The following is a 17,377-nucleotide window of genomic DNA, read 5'->3' as shown; positions in this document are numbered from 1 at the left end:
TGAATGAGTTATTGCTGTTTCTTGCCTGGTTATTCATGGGATGATGGCACATTAATGGCACATTTCATCTCGATGTTGTGTGAAAACCATTAGCGCAATTGTGCAATTATCCCAGGTTATTCCTGGGATAACAGCACTTTGAACACAACATATGAAAACCATTAGCACAATTGTGGGGTTAATCACCGTTTATATTTCTATTTGTGCCCCATGTGATAAACTGGGAAGCATGAGGGAGGAATCTGAACTCTAGGAAGGTGTAAAAGTGAAGAATCTTCAACAGTAACGTTTATTTTTCATAGCCTGTTAATGTGATCCACCAAGTATCCCATGTTCTGCATTTCAGAGAAGGCGAAAGCAGCTTTGAACTAAAAGAAGGACAAACCTTTCTTGGGTTTCTCACCCTTACTCCCACCTTAACATGGGTGACTTCACCTTGGAGCAGTGGAGGTGGAAAACCTGGGCTCGCCGTACCCTGCTCTGCATAAACCAGTGCTTAATGTCTCTGATTTGAGATAGCTTGGGTTATTGAAAGGCCCCATCCTCTTTGCAGCTTCAGAGCAGACATCCTGTTTGGCTTGAATGGGAGCCAGTGGCCTAATGAATGTGCCTTTTGTAGGCTTGTTGGACACTTTCTGTTTCAAGGAGGACCCCTGCTGGTCTGCTTTGCAAGTCAAACAGGTCTGGTATTTTGCTGTAAGTAGAGGAAGAGGAGAGAGCGGAGGCTGCTATCAATCTAATTCTGTGGAACATGAAGCGAGTAAGGAAGAAAACCATTTTCAGTTTGGGTAGCATCTCTACTGGTGCATCTTGCCTTAACAAGCAAGAAGCATGAAGAAATGTGATCTACTGATCCTGTTTTAAACATCCATGGTTTGAATTCTGCTGTCTGGGGAATGTGATCGGATATTGTATAGTTTTTTTAAAAAAAAGCTTTTACTGATATAACTGAAAATATTTCGTGTGTTGGCCATCCAAGAGCTTTATCACATTATTAAACATACATGGCAGGCAAACAAAAAGGCTTACCATGAGACAACGTAACTCAATGGAACAGATAATGCTCAGCAATGTGAAAGGCAGCAGGAAAAGAGGAAGGCCACATTACAAGTGGGTTGACTCCGTGAACGAAGCAACAGGCTTGACTTTGTACGACCTGAGCAGCATGTCTTGGACGTCTCTCATAAATCGAAGCCAACTTGATGTCAGTTAAGTAAGCATCAAGGCTAACTAGGTTTAGTCCTAAGATGTGCTGTCTTCAGAGTATTGAGCTTCAAGTGCCCTGTATATACATAACATTTCAGTTTCCACGGTTATTCTTCTGATAATTTAAGTAACAGTAATACAAATCACCAAATAAAATGTATCGTACAAAAATGCAGCTCTTTGTAATGTTCACAAAGGATTTGGGAAGTATTCATACTGTGGTGACTTATGCTTTTAATTACAGTCACCCCTCCATATTTGTGGCTTTGACTTTTGCAAATTTGATTATTTGTGTATTTTATTAACTTTTCTAGCTCTCGCTAGGTCCTCCAGAAAAATTCTGCTGGAAGTTGACCATACATTTGCACTGGAGGACCTAAAGATTTCTAGACAAAACACTTCTCTAGGCAATACTTCTATGGTCAAATTCTGGCAGATGTTGACCATAGAGTTTTGCTGGATGACCTAGATTCACAGAGAGGTGTTTTCTCAGGTTAAAAAAAAAAAATGCTGTTTGGGCCCATACAGACAGGACAAAATAAAGCTGCTTCAGGTCACTTTGGAGGTATGCTGTTTAAATGATGCATGCGTCCTAAGAGGCCGGAAAGCACGCCAAAGCCACACTCCAGTCCTTAGGATTGGAGCATGGCTTTGGAATGGCTTCCAGACTCTTAGGATGCATGGATCATTTAAACAACATACTTCCAAAGTGACCCAGCTTTATTTTGGTCTGTCTGATGGGGCCTTTATTTATTTGCAGTTTTGCCATTTTCATGAGGGTCTTCTGCCCCTAACCCCAGTGAATGTGGAGAGCCCACTGTACTATGGACATGAATAAAATCAAAGCTCTTCTTTTAGAATATATTTATTTATTTATTTATTTATTTATTTATTTATTTCTCAGTATTTATATTGAAAACAGTATTTATAAAGGGTAGAAACCTTCTGGAATGACAGGCTCTAGGAATACCATTGACAACACAGCCGGCGTTTTCCCTCTTTAAGCATCCACCCCAATGCCAGTCACCGATGAGGCCCTGGTATATATGTTTATGGATGGATGTGCACTCTGCCACTGCTCTACTGTTTACAAGGCAAACCAGTAAATCGGTGAAGGCACTTCCCAGCTATTGCATTAACTGGGTGCTTGGTTCAAGATGGACAGATTCTGCCACCTCCGTTGGCCATGCTGCAACATTGCTCTCTTCCTCTTCAACTTGCGCATTTTCCACTTCTGGGTGTATATATTAGGCAATGAGGGAGGATGGCATGTATATATAGAGAGAGCTATTCCAAAAGAGTTGGAGGCACAGGGGCTTTTTCTAGTTTTGTCTGATAACCGGGAACTGCTTCAGGTCTGAAGAGAGGCACACCTGAAATTTATGATCAAGATTCTTTCAACAAATGCTACATTTACAAAGGATGGCCGGGGCCGATGACCAGCTCTGATACTATCCTCTATGCAAAGGTACTGGATTTTATATGTATATATATATATGTATATATTTATATTTTTATTGGTTTATTTAGAGAGCGGTGTCTTCTGCGTCAACCCGGGGCCCGAAAAGCTTCTCGGCAGTAGCTTTGCCATCGTATTTTGGCAGGTTACCCCCAAAATCTGCTGGGAGGATATCAGCATCAATTTCGCGGTAAAAGGGCTCAAGGTCATCGCCGTGCACAAATACCTTTGTGCAAAAACGGGAAAAGAGAGAAAGAGAGAAAATGGTGAGCAGGTATCGCTTGGCAATCCTTGTACCAGATATTCCTGATAAGCTAGTTTATCTCAGCATCCAGAAATCTAAGATACTATTTGCACTTTGATCCCATTCAAATTGTTGTTTCCATTTCCCCCTTGCTGTCATGTGTCCTAAGGCACGCAGGATAGACAGTTCTGCAAATTGCAGCAATATCGCGTACAGAGTTCAACTCTTTGATATATTCAGTTTTCATTTTTTTAAAAAAGCATGGTAGCCCATATGGCTCAAAATATGGTGTCCAATCATTTAAAATGTCAGAATACAAAAACCATTGTGCTTAGTTGTCCAAATCCTGTTGGCCAAGGACAGGAATTGTTGGATTACATTTCCCGGCACCCCCAGTGCCTATGGGCTATGGTAAAGACTACTGGGAATTACAGTTCAACAACTGGAGGGCTGCACAATTCCTCTTTCCCTCTGTTATTGTAATCCCAACTAGAGATTGTACTTTGAATCAATGGGATTTGCATAAATGCTGATTCCACATCAATGGGTTTATCAATGGGCTTCAGGTCAGAGTTTCCTAACTCTTCCAAGTAGTTTTTTGCGGGTTCTAGAACATGGCCACATAGCCCGAAAAACCCACAACAAACTATGGATGCCAACCACGAAAGCCTTCGTCTTCCAAGTAGCTTAATATAATAATAAAAATGTATTTATATCCCGCCTCTCCCTATGGATCGACACCTTTTCTTACATTTGAGGTTAGCATTGAGATGGAAAGGGAGACACAAAATTGTGGGAGAAGCAACATGTATTCTCTATAAGATCTCCTGGTCTGCGTCTGCTGTCCTTATTTTGCAACACTTCTGTTTTTCATGGTGCACCTTCCTGGAATGTAACTCACCCTTTCTAGTAGCTTATTCTTCAGGAAAGGTTTGACCACGTTGTAGGTTGTCGTGAAGTACCAGGGCTGGTGGATGAAGTAGACAGCCTTGAATCGAGCTGGGAAGGAATCCTGGGAATGTCAAATATCTTTGTTACACAACCAGCCGTTAAAACAGAAATGAAAAAATGGGGAGGAAATGGTTCCTTTTAATGTGTTCAAACCTCTTGATTTTGCTTTGGCTAATTTGGGGTGAATGGGGCACAGAGGAAGAGCTACTCCAGCACTGAAAGCTGTCCTCTTTGTGGGAGTGGACACAGAAAAATATGTTGATGCAACAAGTTATGTTTGGGAAAGGGTAAGTTTTCTCCCCCAGAGTTTTATGGTATTCTCTTATCATTGCTAAGGTTCTTTAAAAAGAGAAAGAAAAGGCCATGCAAAGTAATGGCCTAAATCCTATTGTTAGTCCCAGTTAAAAGTAGTTGGGCATTTTTGTTTCTTGCATAGCATCTGCATTCAGTTCCAGGTTGCAGAAACATGGCTGCATATGCAACACAGTTGTTCATGCACATTATGCATTGCACATGGAGAGGCATATCACATTTGATTTCACACTCAGCTGCACACACCACAATTCACAAACAAGGCAATGTTGCACAACGGCAGCTTAACCCTGTGAATGTAAAGCTATACTCTGTCTTCTCAACATAGGATCTTGGTGAATGATCATTTTAAAAGTAACTTTCCAAGCGTTGCATGGAGTGTTGCATGGAAGGAGGGGGGGGGGTGTATACATAGTGTTGCTTCTAGGGAATCCTGTCTTGCTTCTTCCAATGAATAGAAAGATAACTAACTCCATATTAGTAGATCAGGTCTCACCTGCAGCATGTCCACCATCTTCTTCAGTTCAGAAGGTTTGATACCAGAGGCCTGCTGCATGGTAAAGCCTTTGAAGTTTTCAATTATACAAAAGCCATTGATTTGAGTCTCTTCATTCTCCAGCAGTTTTTCTAAGATCACACAATAGGCACGAAGAATCTGGGTTTAAAATAGATGAAAAGAGGAGATGAAGGTGTTGCATGAAACCTGACTCGATTCTGGATCCATCTCTTCTTATCTTGGCATAAAAAGTAGCAACCATGAAGTCTATCCTACTTAATGCATATCCTTGAACTGTCTTGATATATTGCAAGGACATTCCAATTACTGTATTTTCTGGCATATAAGACTACTTTTTAACCCAGGAAAATCTTCTCAAAAGTCGGGGGTCGTCTTATACGCCGGGGGTCATCTTATAGGGCAGGTGCTGAAACTTCTGAACCAGAATGGAGAATCTGCGGTTGCCGCATATGGTGGGGGGAGCTCAAAAACGGCCGCGGCCACATCCCCACCGTATGCGACGATTGTATGAAAGCAGCTACTGCTCTGATAGTCTTGGAGACAGGGAGGGATGGGCAGGCAGGGAGAAATGACCAATCCAAGCAGGCTTTGTATACAACAAGGTTTCCTGCTAAGTACCTACATGTCATTTGAATTAAAATTACCATATTGCAATCAAATCTAACGTTGTTTTTTTAAATTTTTATTTGGTGTGCATTGGAAGAGGGGTAGTCTTATACGGTGAGTATATCCCAAACTATATTTTAACTGGAAAAGTTGGGGGTCGTCTTATATGTCTAGTTGTCTTATACGCCGGAAAATACTGTAATTCTCTATCGTTCTATTTTTTTATCTGCTTTTAAAATGTCCCAGTTTCTTTCTCCTTCTTCCACTTTCCCTCTTAATCTTTGACTTAGTTGTACAGTGGACCCCTGTTATACGTTGGAGTTTAGTTCCAAATCTGTGGATGCTGAAATCCATTAAATATAATGACATAGCAAAATGGTGTCCCTTATAAAAATTAGAAAATCAAAGTTTGATATTTGAAATTTATACCTTTTTTGAACATTTTCAAACCAAGGATGCTTGAATCCATGTATAAAAAAATCCATGTATAAGAAGGGTTGAGTGTTGCTGCAAACTGAGTTCAAAGAGCACTCAACTGACTTGGCAGGGGAAAGAGGGAAAAAGTGGGCAGAATCTTGTCCTGCCCTGTAGATAGTCGGCAAAAACTATACTGCTGCACCTTCTGCTGGGGTTAGGGGTGAAAAACACCTGTAAATGTGGAAAAGACGCAAATAAAAAAACCACTATTCTTTTACCTGAGAGAACACCTCTCTAGGAATCTCCAGGTCCTCCAGCACAACTCAGTGGTTATCATCTGCCAGAAGTTGATCACAGAATCATGCTTGAGGACCTACAAATGCCTAGAGAAGTGTTTTCAGTAGGAACTTCTAGGTTCTCCAGTACAACTCTGCAGTCAACTTCTTGGCAAAGTTGCACTGGAGGACCTAGAGATTTCTAGACAGAACATATTAATCCAAAGCACAAATAATCAAATCTGCAAAAATCAAAGCTGCAAATGTGGAGGGCCAACTGTAGTAATAGTGAGAAAGCAAGAGCTGCACTGCTTACAAGGTAGATTTGGGGAAAGCTTTCCATTGTTCCATGGTTGGAAGAGACTTCCTACCTGTGCAATGGCTATAAAAATGAATCACAATGGCATCATCATCCAGGATGTCTCCAAGATATTTTGTACGACAACTCTCATAAGTAACAACCAACATCAGCCTACCCCAGACTAGGTTGAACACACATGTTTTATATGAAGAAGATCTTAAGCTCAGTTTCTGAACTAGCTTGGGAAACCTCACTGCTGGTCAGCACAGAGCAGTGGAACATAACATGCAGCCTTCCAGATTGTTTTTGGCTATAATTGCCATAAACTATGTTCAGTTTTAGCTGAACATCTGGAGCACCATACATTCCTCATCACTTGCTACTGGAGGGAGCTGTCATATCTAAAGTAGAACAAAGTGCATGTCTCTGTAGTTTGGAGGAAACCTTTGCCCAGAGATGCTGACCTCATCAAAGGTGATCTCCTCATAATCCCAGTTTTCGATATTGAACAGCAGCACAATCCGTCCAAACTTGTCTCGGTTGCTCAAAATGCCAGGGTAGCCAGCCTCAATGGTACTGCGCACAGCCTCAGGGGTCAGGTTTTCAAACAGCTCTGGGTACTGCTGGCGGAAGTTGACATAGCCTGGAATTAGGGAGAAAAAAGAGAGATTGCTGAGACTGGGAAGAGAGACAGAATTAGTTATAATAGCCACCTACTAGATTCTAGACTAGAGACAAGGTGCACCAGAAGCCAGATTAATGCCTGATAATGTTGAATGCACACTTTAGTGCAGCAAGTGGGTTTTGCATCAGGGAAGCTGAGGCGGCATCCACAGTGTGGAAATAATCCAGTTTGACACCACTTTAATTACAATTCCCAGAACTGCATCACATTGAAAGTAGTGTAAACCCAAGTTATTTCTGCAGTGTGGATGCAGCCTGAGAGCAATGAGGAAATATCAGCCTGGGAAAACTTAACATTAAACCAAAATGGACAGCAGTCCTCTACTGACCAAAACCTCTCTTGTGTGTCATCTCTCCAGATTAGTTCTGTTACTCACTGCCCTGTTATTGGCCAGATCACAAAGAAAAGGAGCTCTGAAACAGTGCTAAGCCCAATGGCATCTACGACCACCAAAAGGGAATGAATGCAACAGTAAAATCACTAAAGTAGGGCAAGTAGGGTGGTGGCCTTTACAGCACTCATACCATGGCCCAACAGCACATTAGTTTTCGTGCAATATATATATACACACACATACATATATTATGTTTGATCGGTTGATCATAATAAATTTTTAAATATTTAACATCCATATGATGATGGCAAGTTCCTGCATTTAAAGCAAGGGACTATTCCAAAAAATTTCTAAACTTCCAGTACACAGATATGGTTTTGTAAAGCAAAATCATGGTGTAACAACAACATGTAGAATCTTGTCACGTTCTGCAAGTTCAGGTTCCATCACATGCTTTGCCAGGTCATCTTGACCTGTTCTTGGATAGTAAACAAGCCAGAAAGGAAAGTTCCTTCTGATAGTGTGTGTGTATGTGTGTGTGTGCAAATGAAGATTTTCCTGTTCCAAAGTAAACACACCAGGAGCTTTGTCAAACTACACAATTGTAGCATTGTTGATGTTACTTTAACTGCCAGGGCTTGCACCATACTAAGGAATCCTGAAAATTGAATTTTGGGGAGGTAATCTGGCTCAGGATTCTAAATTGTGTTATTGTTTGCCATCAAGCCAGCATTGACCTATGAATGATAGACCTATAGCTTTTCGTGGGTTTTTTGGGCTATGTGGCCATGTTCTAGCAGAGTTTCCTTCTGACATTTCGCCAGCATCTGTGGCTGGCATCTTCAGAGAATGCTTTGCCTGGAAAAATTGGGTGTATATATACTGTGTGAGCCTGGGAATGCAGGAGTGATTTGCATGTGTATTGTTCTGTGTTGATGGCTGGCCTCATGTTGGCCTCAACATGGCCACATAGCCCGAAAAACCCACAAAAAACTATGGATGCTGGCCATGAAAGCCTTCGACTTTACAATGATAGACCTCTTAGAGTCCTCAGATGCCTTGCTCAGGTCTTGCAGACTCAGGGCAAATGTGGCTTCCCTGATGGAGTCTATCCATTGCATAGGATGTTACTAAAGAGATTAAAGCAGTACTTCTCAAATAGTGGGGCGGGCCCCCCAGGGGGGGCGCGAGGCTCCATAAAGGGGGGCGCGAGGCTCTGTTATGCAGAGGTGTATTTATAACAATTTTATAGACAAATGATACTATTTACAGTCGCGCGGGGGGTGCGAAATGTTTTCTTCTTCCTAGGGGGGCATGACAGAAAATAATTGAGAAGCACTGGATTAAAGTGAAGCATAGCACTATAGCTAAGGTGAGAATGGATCCCAGGTCATTTGTGAAAAATAGCATTTTATTGGCTTTTGTTTACATGTTTACTTTTTGAATTGATCCTAAATCTTCTTCTCTATGTTGTAGGATCCACACCCACACCACTCATCGTCCTTTTAAAATTACTCATTTCTCAAAACCAGAAATAGACTTCCATCCACTTTTGATTTCCCCCACACATTTTTGATCATTTTAAAAATGGAGCCCCAAGAGAAAACTGATCTCCAGACCTGACATAATAACTCACCTCTTACTTATATTTACTGGTGCCCACCCAGGATTTTAAAAAATGTCTCACTTGCAATGGCAAAAGGACACAATAAATTAAAAACTGCAGCTGGTGCCTATGGGATATTTAGGCTCTATATATTCCTGATATATTGTAGCAAAAACCAAAAAACAATTCCATCAACCAACCAAAGCTTCAAACCAGATCTTTTTAATCCTCCCAAAAAAGAAAGAGAAAGACAGACGGAAAGACGGGTGGATGGATGGAAAGAAAGAAAAAAAGAAAGAAAGGCAGGCAGGCAGGCAGGCAGGCCGGCCGGCCAACCAGCCCTAAGTATGTACAATTTCTCATTTTGATCTCACATAAAGCATAACAGCACTATAACTAAAGGAATAAAATGGGGTTTACTTCCCCTGCCCTGATGTTAAACACATTTACTTTGGGAATAATCATCATTTTGTTGTAGAAAAGACTAATATATTTCCAAAACAAAAATTATGATGTCAGTATCTCTAACCATGTTCCTACCTCCCTGATCACTACCTTGCTATAACTTGGGGTTGCCAGATTAGACATTAGAGGGGACTCCAATGTGCTTAAGAGCTTGTGTATAAGAGGGAATTTCAGCTGGTATTACGTATTGGTGGCCATCTGCCATTGACTCCCCGCCCAGCTGTGGGGCATTGGATTTCAGCTCTGACTTTGGGCAACAAGTCATCCCACTCCACACCCAGCCAGGTAAATATTATTTGTAACAAGGAATTTGACTCAGAGCAGCATCTGTAAGCTTGGCTGCAGTAAACAGAGGAGGCTACCTCTAAACTGCCCCACCTTTCAGCAGATCGTAAGCCCTGCTGATGTCAAATTTGCGGGCTCGGATGAAACGAAGAAAGAATGCGTTGTCCTTCCCCTTAACTTTTTCAGCCACTGCTTTGCAGATATCTTCGCCTCCTTTGGCTTTCTCCTGAACAAGGTCCTGAAGCTCTTTGATAGCTAATTCACGCTTCTCTGGTGTTTCATTCAACTCATCCTTAGCCTGTGGAGGAAAGGGGAATGTACTCAGTGGTTTGAGTGTTGGATTATGACTCTGGAGGGCAGAGTTTGATTCCCAGCTCACCATGAAACCCACTGGGTGACAATGGGCAAGTTGCATGCTCTCAGCCTCAGGGGAAGGCAATGGCAAACCTCCTCTGAACAAATCTGCCAAGAAAACCCCATGATAGGTTCACCATGAATTAGAAATGACTTGAAGGCACACACAACAACAATAACAACAACACTGCCTAAGTGTATAAAAGGAGTGGGTGAAGGGTGGCATAGCAACTGGGCAATATTGCCTTTTGCTTTCCCAGGAAACCAACACTTGGACCACCACAATTAAAGAAAATGTCTACTAAATAAGGAAAAAAACTCTCAAGAAGAACACTTTGGCTGGATCACACCAAAGGTCTGTCTCATAAGGATGGCCAGAGGGCTTAGAGGCCTGGGGCAAAGGTGATATTGAGGAACCTTCTTCCACTTGTAAGATTCATAAGTGTGTGGGGCACTGATGAGCAATATGACAGGGCTGGGGTACTGGCCAACAGCAATGCCCAGGAGCTGAAACATGGTTTTGGATCCTCGATAGAGAATAATCTGGAGCTTCTTGGGTTAAACCTCACAGAGGAGCAACCTGTGATACTGGACTGTAAGGCAAATCAGTATGATCTAGAGCAGGGATCCTCATCCTTTGGTCCTCCATTTGTTTTGGACTTCAGGTTGCAAAATCCAGCATATTTGGCCAATGGTGAAGAGCAGTAGGAGCTGAGGTCCAAAACATCTGGAGGACCAAAGGTTGGGAACCACTGATCTAGAGTTCTGGGGGAAGACAGTCATCAGACTTTCTTCTCAATGTGGGGCTTCTTCCCTCTGTGAATAAACCTCCTCTGAAGGAACATGCCAAGAAAACCCTGTGATAGGTTGGCCTTAGGGTCACCATAAGTCAGAAATGACTTTAAGGCACACAACAACAACAACAAAAAGCTACCAAGTCCCAGAAAGCACAGGTGCTTAAAAATGCAGGTTTGGTAGGCTACCAGGACCTGTGAAGGGTTGCCTTCTGAAATCATAGAGTAATTTGCTGCCCAGTCCAATCTTGAGTATCCTTTTACCCCAAGTGATAGCCATCACAGAGATCATTTGAATCAGAATAGACAGAAACCTGTTGATAATCATCCTCTCAGTAGACATCAAATGTCGGGCATAGTTGGACAGGTGTCGCATCTGCTATGCCTTCCTGGGGATCTGGGCCCTTGGATGCCAATTTCTGGTACCAGGCGTGTAAGACATCCTTTTCACCTGAGTGTGCATGTTTGGTTCCATCTAGTGGCTGACACTGCTTATTGCCATGCTCAAGGTGAGAGGGATGTGCTTGGTCTTGACCAAATTTGCAGACGTCCTTTTAAAATACTGCATACTGAATACTGTATAGTGTCCTCCATTCATGCATCTGAGAAAGTAGATTGCAATCCGTGAACATTTGTACTAAACTATAGCTGTTAGTCTTAAAGATGTCACAAGATATTACATTTCCCCCTGAATCGCTGCTTTCATACTGAAATAGACTTAACATGACTCTCTCTTTCCAAATTCATTAAAAAAAAAAAAAAGAATTGTTTTGGCCATCAAAAAATTGATCTTAAATGTTTTGGCCTACAAAAATCACAACATAAATTCATAATGGAGCCCTGGTGGCGCAGTGGTTAAATGCCAGTACTGAAGGCACAAGGTTGTGAATTCGATCCCAGGGCTCCAAGGTTGACTCAAACATCCAAACTTTTGTAGGTTGGTAAAATGAGTACCCAGCTTGTTGAGGGCAATTGGTTCACAGATTATAAATTGCTTAGAGAGTCTTGAGTTCATTATGAAGTGGTATAGAAATGTAAATGCTATTACTACTTATGAAGTCCCACAAAGTAAATGGTTGTGCTGGTGTTGGTGTTTTTAAAAGCAATATGTCTTGTTACCTATTGCTTTTGCATTTACAAAAAAAACAACAAAACCTTGCAGGCTGAGATCCTGCATGGGAGATGTATCTATGATCCATCTCCCAATCCACCCCGCTCAAACCCATTTTAAAAACCAGGCAGCTGCAATAACCAAAGGAGTTTGGCAGCACTGGCAAGTGGGGTGTTGAAGGATGATGCGTCCAGACTCCTTGCTCCAGCAAAACGTGATGTGGCAAACAGTCGCAACTGTTAGTCATACCATGTCTTGCTGTTGGAAGGGGGGTGGATGTATCATTCTTCAGTACCCTGCTCACTAATACTGAAAAAACCTGTTTGCTTAATGTGGCTACCCAGCTATTAAGGTGAGGGTTGAGGGGACATTTGAAATTGGGGCAAGGTCGGATGTCATGATCATAAATGTAAAGAGCAAAATGTAGGGGGTTACATGTCTAACTTACAACATTGTATGTATGCAATAGTGAGCAGGATGCCAGACATAATTTATAAGAGAATGACATAAAACTTGAAAAATTCCATCTCTCACTAAAAATGCCCCTTTAAAGTAATGTTAATGAGGGGATATGGAGAGCATTTCTACCATGTTTAGGGACCCCTTGGATCCCCCAGGTGTCAAAATGAAATTTTGAGAATTTTTGTAAAAAAAAAATTTGTTGCCTCAAAATGTCATCTAGGCCCCAATAAGGCATTGTTTATGCCATGTCCCCTAGTGACATTTGGGGTTGATTTTTATATTGCAGGAGCAAGTGAGGTGATCCACTGGAGGGCTAATGTGGTCCAGGGACGTAGCCAAGGGGGGGGGGTTCTTGGGGTCCGGACCCCCCCTTCCATTAGAAAAATGAATGGTATTTGATGCTGCACTGCCACACCCAAGCCCCATTATAATGGTGGCACTTAGACTGGACCCTCCCCTTCCTGAAATCCTAGCTACGTCCCTGTGTGGTCCCTTTATATTTGCCCATGCCTGTTTGAGCTAGTGGCCCTCTGCTCCAGTCCACCCTGCCCAAGAACGTTTACCTTTTGTATGGTGTGGTCTGGGATCTTGTCACATTTCCCAAAGACAGGGCCATGGTCCTTGGTGGTCAGACGCTCAAGCTTGGCACGCAAAGCCTGCTCCTCCTCAGAAACGATCCTGAATGTGCCAGCCTAGGAATGAAACCACAAGGGTAAATGAGCTCTTGACCCGGTCAAATCCACACATCAATTGATAAGCGAATATTTGGGCCACTCTAGCCTTCCTCATCCTGACAGTGGTGTCACTAGGGTTGGTGTCACCCCAATGCAGTATCCCATGCTGTCACACCCAGGCTTAGAGTCACCAGGCCTCAGGAATAGATCAGTCTACTATGGAAGAGAAAGGGTTCAGTTTACTTGTTGCTGATGGCTGGTGGACCAGGGCACCTGAAGGGACTGTCTGTGTCCTGGTCTGTTCCTGTCTACCCAACTTCTTTGCAATTCCTTAAGGGGCTCAGGTGCCATCTGGTGACAGGAGAGGCCTCCAGAAGTTCACTGTGGTGTGCTGACAACATCCTGGCCAGCCTCCTTGCCATCTATGGACAGGTGGACAAAGTCTTTTCAGGAACCAGTCTCCAGGAGTCCCAGTTGACCCATGGAGCAGTGTGGAAGTACACACCAGAAGACAGTCCCTTCCCACAGCCACACCAACTCTGAGGTGTCATCCGGTGCAGTCTGCACTCCCCTGCAACTCCCTAGGAATGCACCTGCATCTTGGTGTCATCCAAATATACTAGACTGCTTTTCTTGTTCAGCCAGTGAGTAATGTGACTTGTAGTCCAAGTCACTGGAAGTGCCAGATATAGGAGAGCAGGGCTAGATATTTGGCATCTGAGGGTAAAAAGACCTCAGTTGCTCCAATCCTTGCCAAGTGCTGGAAATAGAGGGAGTTCTGTAACCAAATTCCAGCAGATACCAAGGGCCCACTGTACTTATACCAGCTTGGCTGAATACAGATTCAAACCAAGGTCTACCTAGTTGAAGGTCAGCAGTTATCTCCAATAGGAACGTTCAGGAGAAAGAGGAAAACTAAAAGGAACAAACCAAAGAGATCAAGATTAGTACTCACCACTGAAGTCATAGTTATTGCTGTTTTCCCCTCCTTAAACCACTGAAATAAAGGATAGAAAATTTGAAGTTAACACTCAAGAGGAGACATTGTATTTAATGAACCTTGAGCATCCACAGATTTGTTATCCAAGGGGGATCCTGGAACCAAATCTCAGTGTATACCTACGGCCCACTCTCTCTATATAAATCCATACACACAGGGCTAAATCGTACCGATAGTCCCAACTAGAGTAGATTATATTGGACCAACTGTTGCATGGTGAGTCAACACTTATGCAAATCCTATTTGCTCAGATTGGCCTGTTACAGACAGCCAAAATAAAGCTGCTTCGAGTCACAGTGGAGGTATGGTGTTTCAATGATGCATGCGTCCTAAGAGTCCAGAAGTCGCACCAAAGCCATGCTGCAGCCCTAAGTACTGGAGTGTGGCTTTGGTGCGGCTTCTGGACTCTTAGGACGCATGCATCATTGAAACACCATACCTCCACTGTTACTCGAAGCAGCTTTATTTTGGCTGTCTGTAACAGGCCGGAGTCTACTCAAGTTAAGCTTGAAAATAAGATTCAGACCATAGTTGGGGTGAGCTGAAGATGGAATGACATCCTTCACTGCACAGGAATCTGATAGTTTTAACAACACCAGCTACACCCTACAGCAAGCAAAGAGCAACAACTTTTCCCCCAGATACATTTGAGACAAGAGAATGACCAACAAGACCATGGGGGCACATGGTACCACAAATAAGGATGGTGAAATGCTAACAGATCACAACGAAAAGGCAGAATTACTCAGTACATATTTTTTGAGCTTTTCCCAAAAGGAGAATGGTGTACAGCAGCAGAAACCTTGGCGAGAAATCTGGATTGCAAATCAAAATTTATTGGGAGCTAGTCAGGAATCACCCTGCTAACCTGAATGAATGTGCATCTGCAGGACCAGATGAACTGCCTCCCAAACTTGCTAATGCACTCTCTGAACCCCTTGCCATCACTTCTGGGAAATCCTGGAGAACAGAGGAATGAAGAAGCCCAGACATTGTCCCTCTCTTTAAAACAGATAAAAAAGAAAATCCATGAAACTACAGATAATTTTTTTTAATAGTGAAAACCCAGGTAGGTACAACATCCATAGTTTTGTGTGGGTTTTTCAGGCTATGTGGCCATATCTTAGAAGACTTTATTCCTGAAAGTTCACCAGCATCTGTGGCTGGCATCTCTAAAGATGCCAGCCACAGATGCTGGTGAAATGTCAGGAATGAACTCTTCTAGAACATGGCCACAGAGCCCAAAAACTCCTCACAAAAATTAGTGTAAATTACTTTTGCATGTTGAGCTTAGTTTGCAGCAACTGAAATAAAGCTGAAGACAAAAGGGGGAAAAGAGAGAATCTGGGACATTTTAAAAGCAGCTGAAAAAGTGGGATGACAGGGATCGATCAGGACAGTCCCTGCCAAACTGAGAGATTGCTAAAGGGCACGTCTTTGTTCTTGCTGTATTTTCAAAAAACCCCGACTCCTAAGCTTTACAAAGAAAGGAACAGAAGAAAAAGAAAATTCAACTCCAGTAACCCTCCCTCCCTCTTTTCTATTGAGTCAGTAACGCTGGACACAACTTGGCCAGTAAACATGTCTATGGGTGGCACTTATTAAAAGACTGAGCACTACATTGTACTTTCATTTCAGTAGGCAGGGCACTAGAGGTTCTCAGAGATAGGAAACTATTTTAATGAATTCACATTTCTTAAGAAAAATATCCATTTCACAGCTCTCAAGACAGATAACAGAACAGAAATGCATTTGGAAAACTCAAATGTTTTCAAGACTTGAGGTGCATTTTGTGGTAAAAATGTGCCCCAAACCATCATTTCTCAAAATTACAGGTAGCTAATAATACTGGAACCTCTATTTGAAAAAAATGCACCCAAACAATTCAATGCAAAAAGTACAAGAATGCATTGATTAGTAAAGTGAGAAGTTCAGTGAGAAGATAGACAGATTTCCTTTATCCTTAGTCCCATCTCCACTTAAATAGATCCAGTTGACAGTGACAGGAAAGACTGTCTGCATCAGATCCTGGAAAGCCACTGCTTGTTAGAAAGTAGTTAACAGTGGACTAGAGACACAAAAATACCTGGCTTGGTCAAAAACAGCTTTCTAGGTAGTTTCAATGGGATACCAAAATGCTAGACATAGGTTAGATTATGTTTGTTGTTACTGAAGGTAATTATAGACAAAGCAGTGGCATCTGTTGCGTTTCTAGCTGCTGAAACAGAATAGTGTTGGCAGAAGGTGCAAAATCTGAATCCAAACAAAAGAGTCTCAGATACTTACCAGAGAAGCCAAACAGTTCTAGGAAGGTCAGTAAGCAATCCTGAAGAGTTGCGGCACAGTGAAAAGGCTGGACCCAGGCAGGTAGCGATGAACCAACAAGGACCAGAATGGAAGAAGGAGAAACCCTGGCGAAAGCTTTGTAGAGTCACTGGGCTGGGATTAGACCATCACAAGGCATTGCTCACAACAGCTTTTTAATTAGGTCAGCACAAACCAGGCAAGGGACCCCATTAAAAAATTACAAAAGGCAGATGAGGGGGTTGGGAGACCGTGAGCGCACAAGAGAGCAAGGGGGCTTGGCGCACAGAAGCGCATGGCAGGGGAGCCCGACGGGACTCTAGGACCGATTAGCCAAGTATAAAAGCTTCTTATTGTGTAACTGGGCCATGCTCATTAGTGTAACATACAGAGTGGAAAGAAGGATTTGGGGGAATGTTGCAAAAGGAGGGAGTGGGGAGGGTCTGCATTTCATCACAGATGGACTATAACCCAAATGGACTATAACCCAGAGGCAGAGGGTAGGATTTGCATACAAGTGGTCCCCTGTTTTGCCCCCATTGAAGTTGGGGCAGTAACGAATTTAGACGGCCAGGTGCTCAACATGACAGGCCCCATGTCAAGTAGAGTCCAAAAATTCAGGCAGCTGTATTGTTTCAGATCAATAAATGACATCTAGTAGTTTTCATCTTCCCTGGAAGTATAATGTAATTGTGTATACCTGGAGACCCTTGTTTGGGAGGAAGTGGTGGGGTTTTTTTCCCCACATGTTAATGGTGGAGTTTGTGCACTGTACTGTGTTGAATGGCACAGTGTGTTGTGTGGAGGATATGCAAGGGGGATTTTTGTCTAATTGGTAATTCATTGTCTTGTGGTGTTCATTTGCTTGTCTTGAGTCTTGGTTTTGGTGTTTTTCAGGACTGGTACCCGAACCTTATTTATTTTCAGAGTTTCTTCTTTTCTGTTGAAGAACTCTAGGTGTTTGTGGATTTCAATGGCTTCCCTGTGCATTCTGACCTGGAAAGGTTGTCCTCCA

General features: G+C 42.6%; 1 protein-coding gene across 1 annotated transcript; it reads right to left on the bottom strand.

Annotated features, from left to right (window-relative positions):
* Window positions 1-418: 418 nt before the first annotated feature.
* On the bottom strand, window positions 419-16,625 carry RLBP1 (retinaldehyde binding protein 1). Its single transcript, XM_089539117.1, has 8 exons — window positions 16,345-16,625; window positions 14,014-14,055; window positions 12,948-13,076; window positions 9,757-9,961; window positions 6,753-6,931; window positions 4,669-4,827; window positions 3,811-3,921; window positions 419-2,891 (listed from the first exon to the last, which is right to left on the bottom strand). The coding sequence occupies exons 2-8, from the start codon at window positions 14,023-14,025 to the stop codon at window positions 2,733-2,735; spliced, it is 954 nt and encodes a 317-aa protein (XP_089395243.1). The 5' UTR covers window positions 14,026-14,055; window positions 16,345-16,625; the 3' UTR covers window positions 419-2,732.
* Window positions 16,626-17,377: the final 752 nt, after the last annotated feature.

This window comes from Sceloporus occidentalis, unplaced genomic scaffold, assembly GCF_023333645.1.
Source record: "Sceloporus occidentalis isolate IW3139 unplaced genomic scaffold, rSceOcc1.0.p SCAF_9, whole genome shotgun sequence".
Lineage (NCBI taxonomy): Eukaryota > Metazoa > Chordata > Lepidosauria > Squamata > Phrynosomatidae > Sceloporus > Sceloporus occidentalis.
Note: the sequence above shows the minus strand (reverse complement) of the source record. Positions and strands in the feature narration are given on the sequence as shown.

Excerpts from the sequence above, each read along its gene's own strand:
- RLBP1 (XM_089539117.1), bottom strand. Across the intron at positions 6,932-9,756 it reads GGCTTACGATCTGCTGAAAG|GCTATGTCAACTTCCGCCAG; the intron begins GTGGGGCAGTTT and ends CCCTAATTCCAG. Across the intron at positions 3,922-4,668 it reads AGATGGTGGACATGCTGCAG|GATTCCTTCCCAGCTCGATT; the intron begins GTGAGACCTGAT and ends TGACATTCCCAG.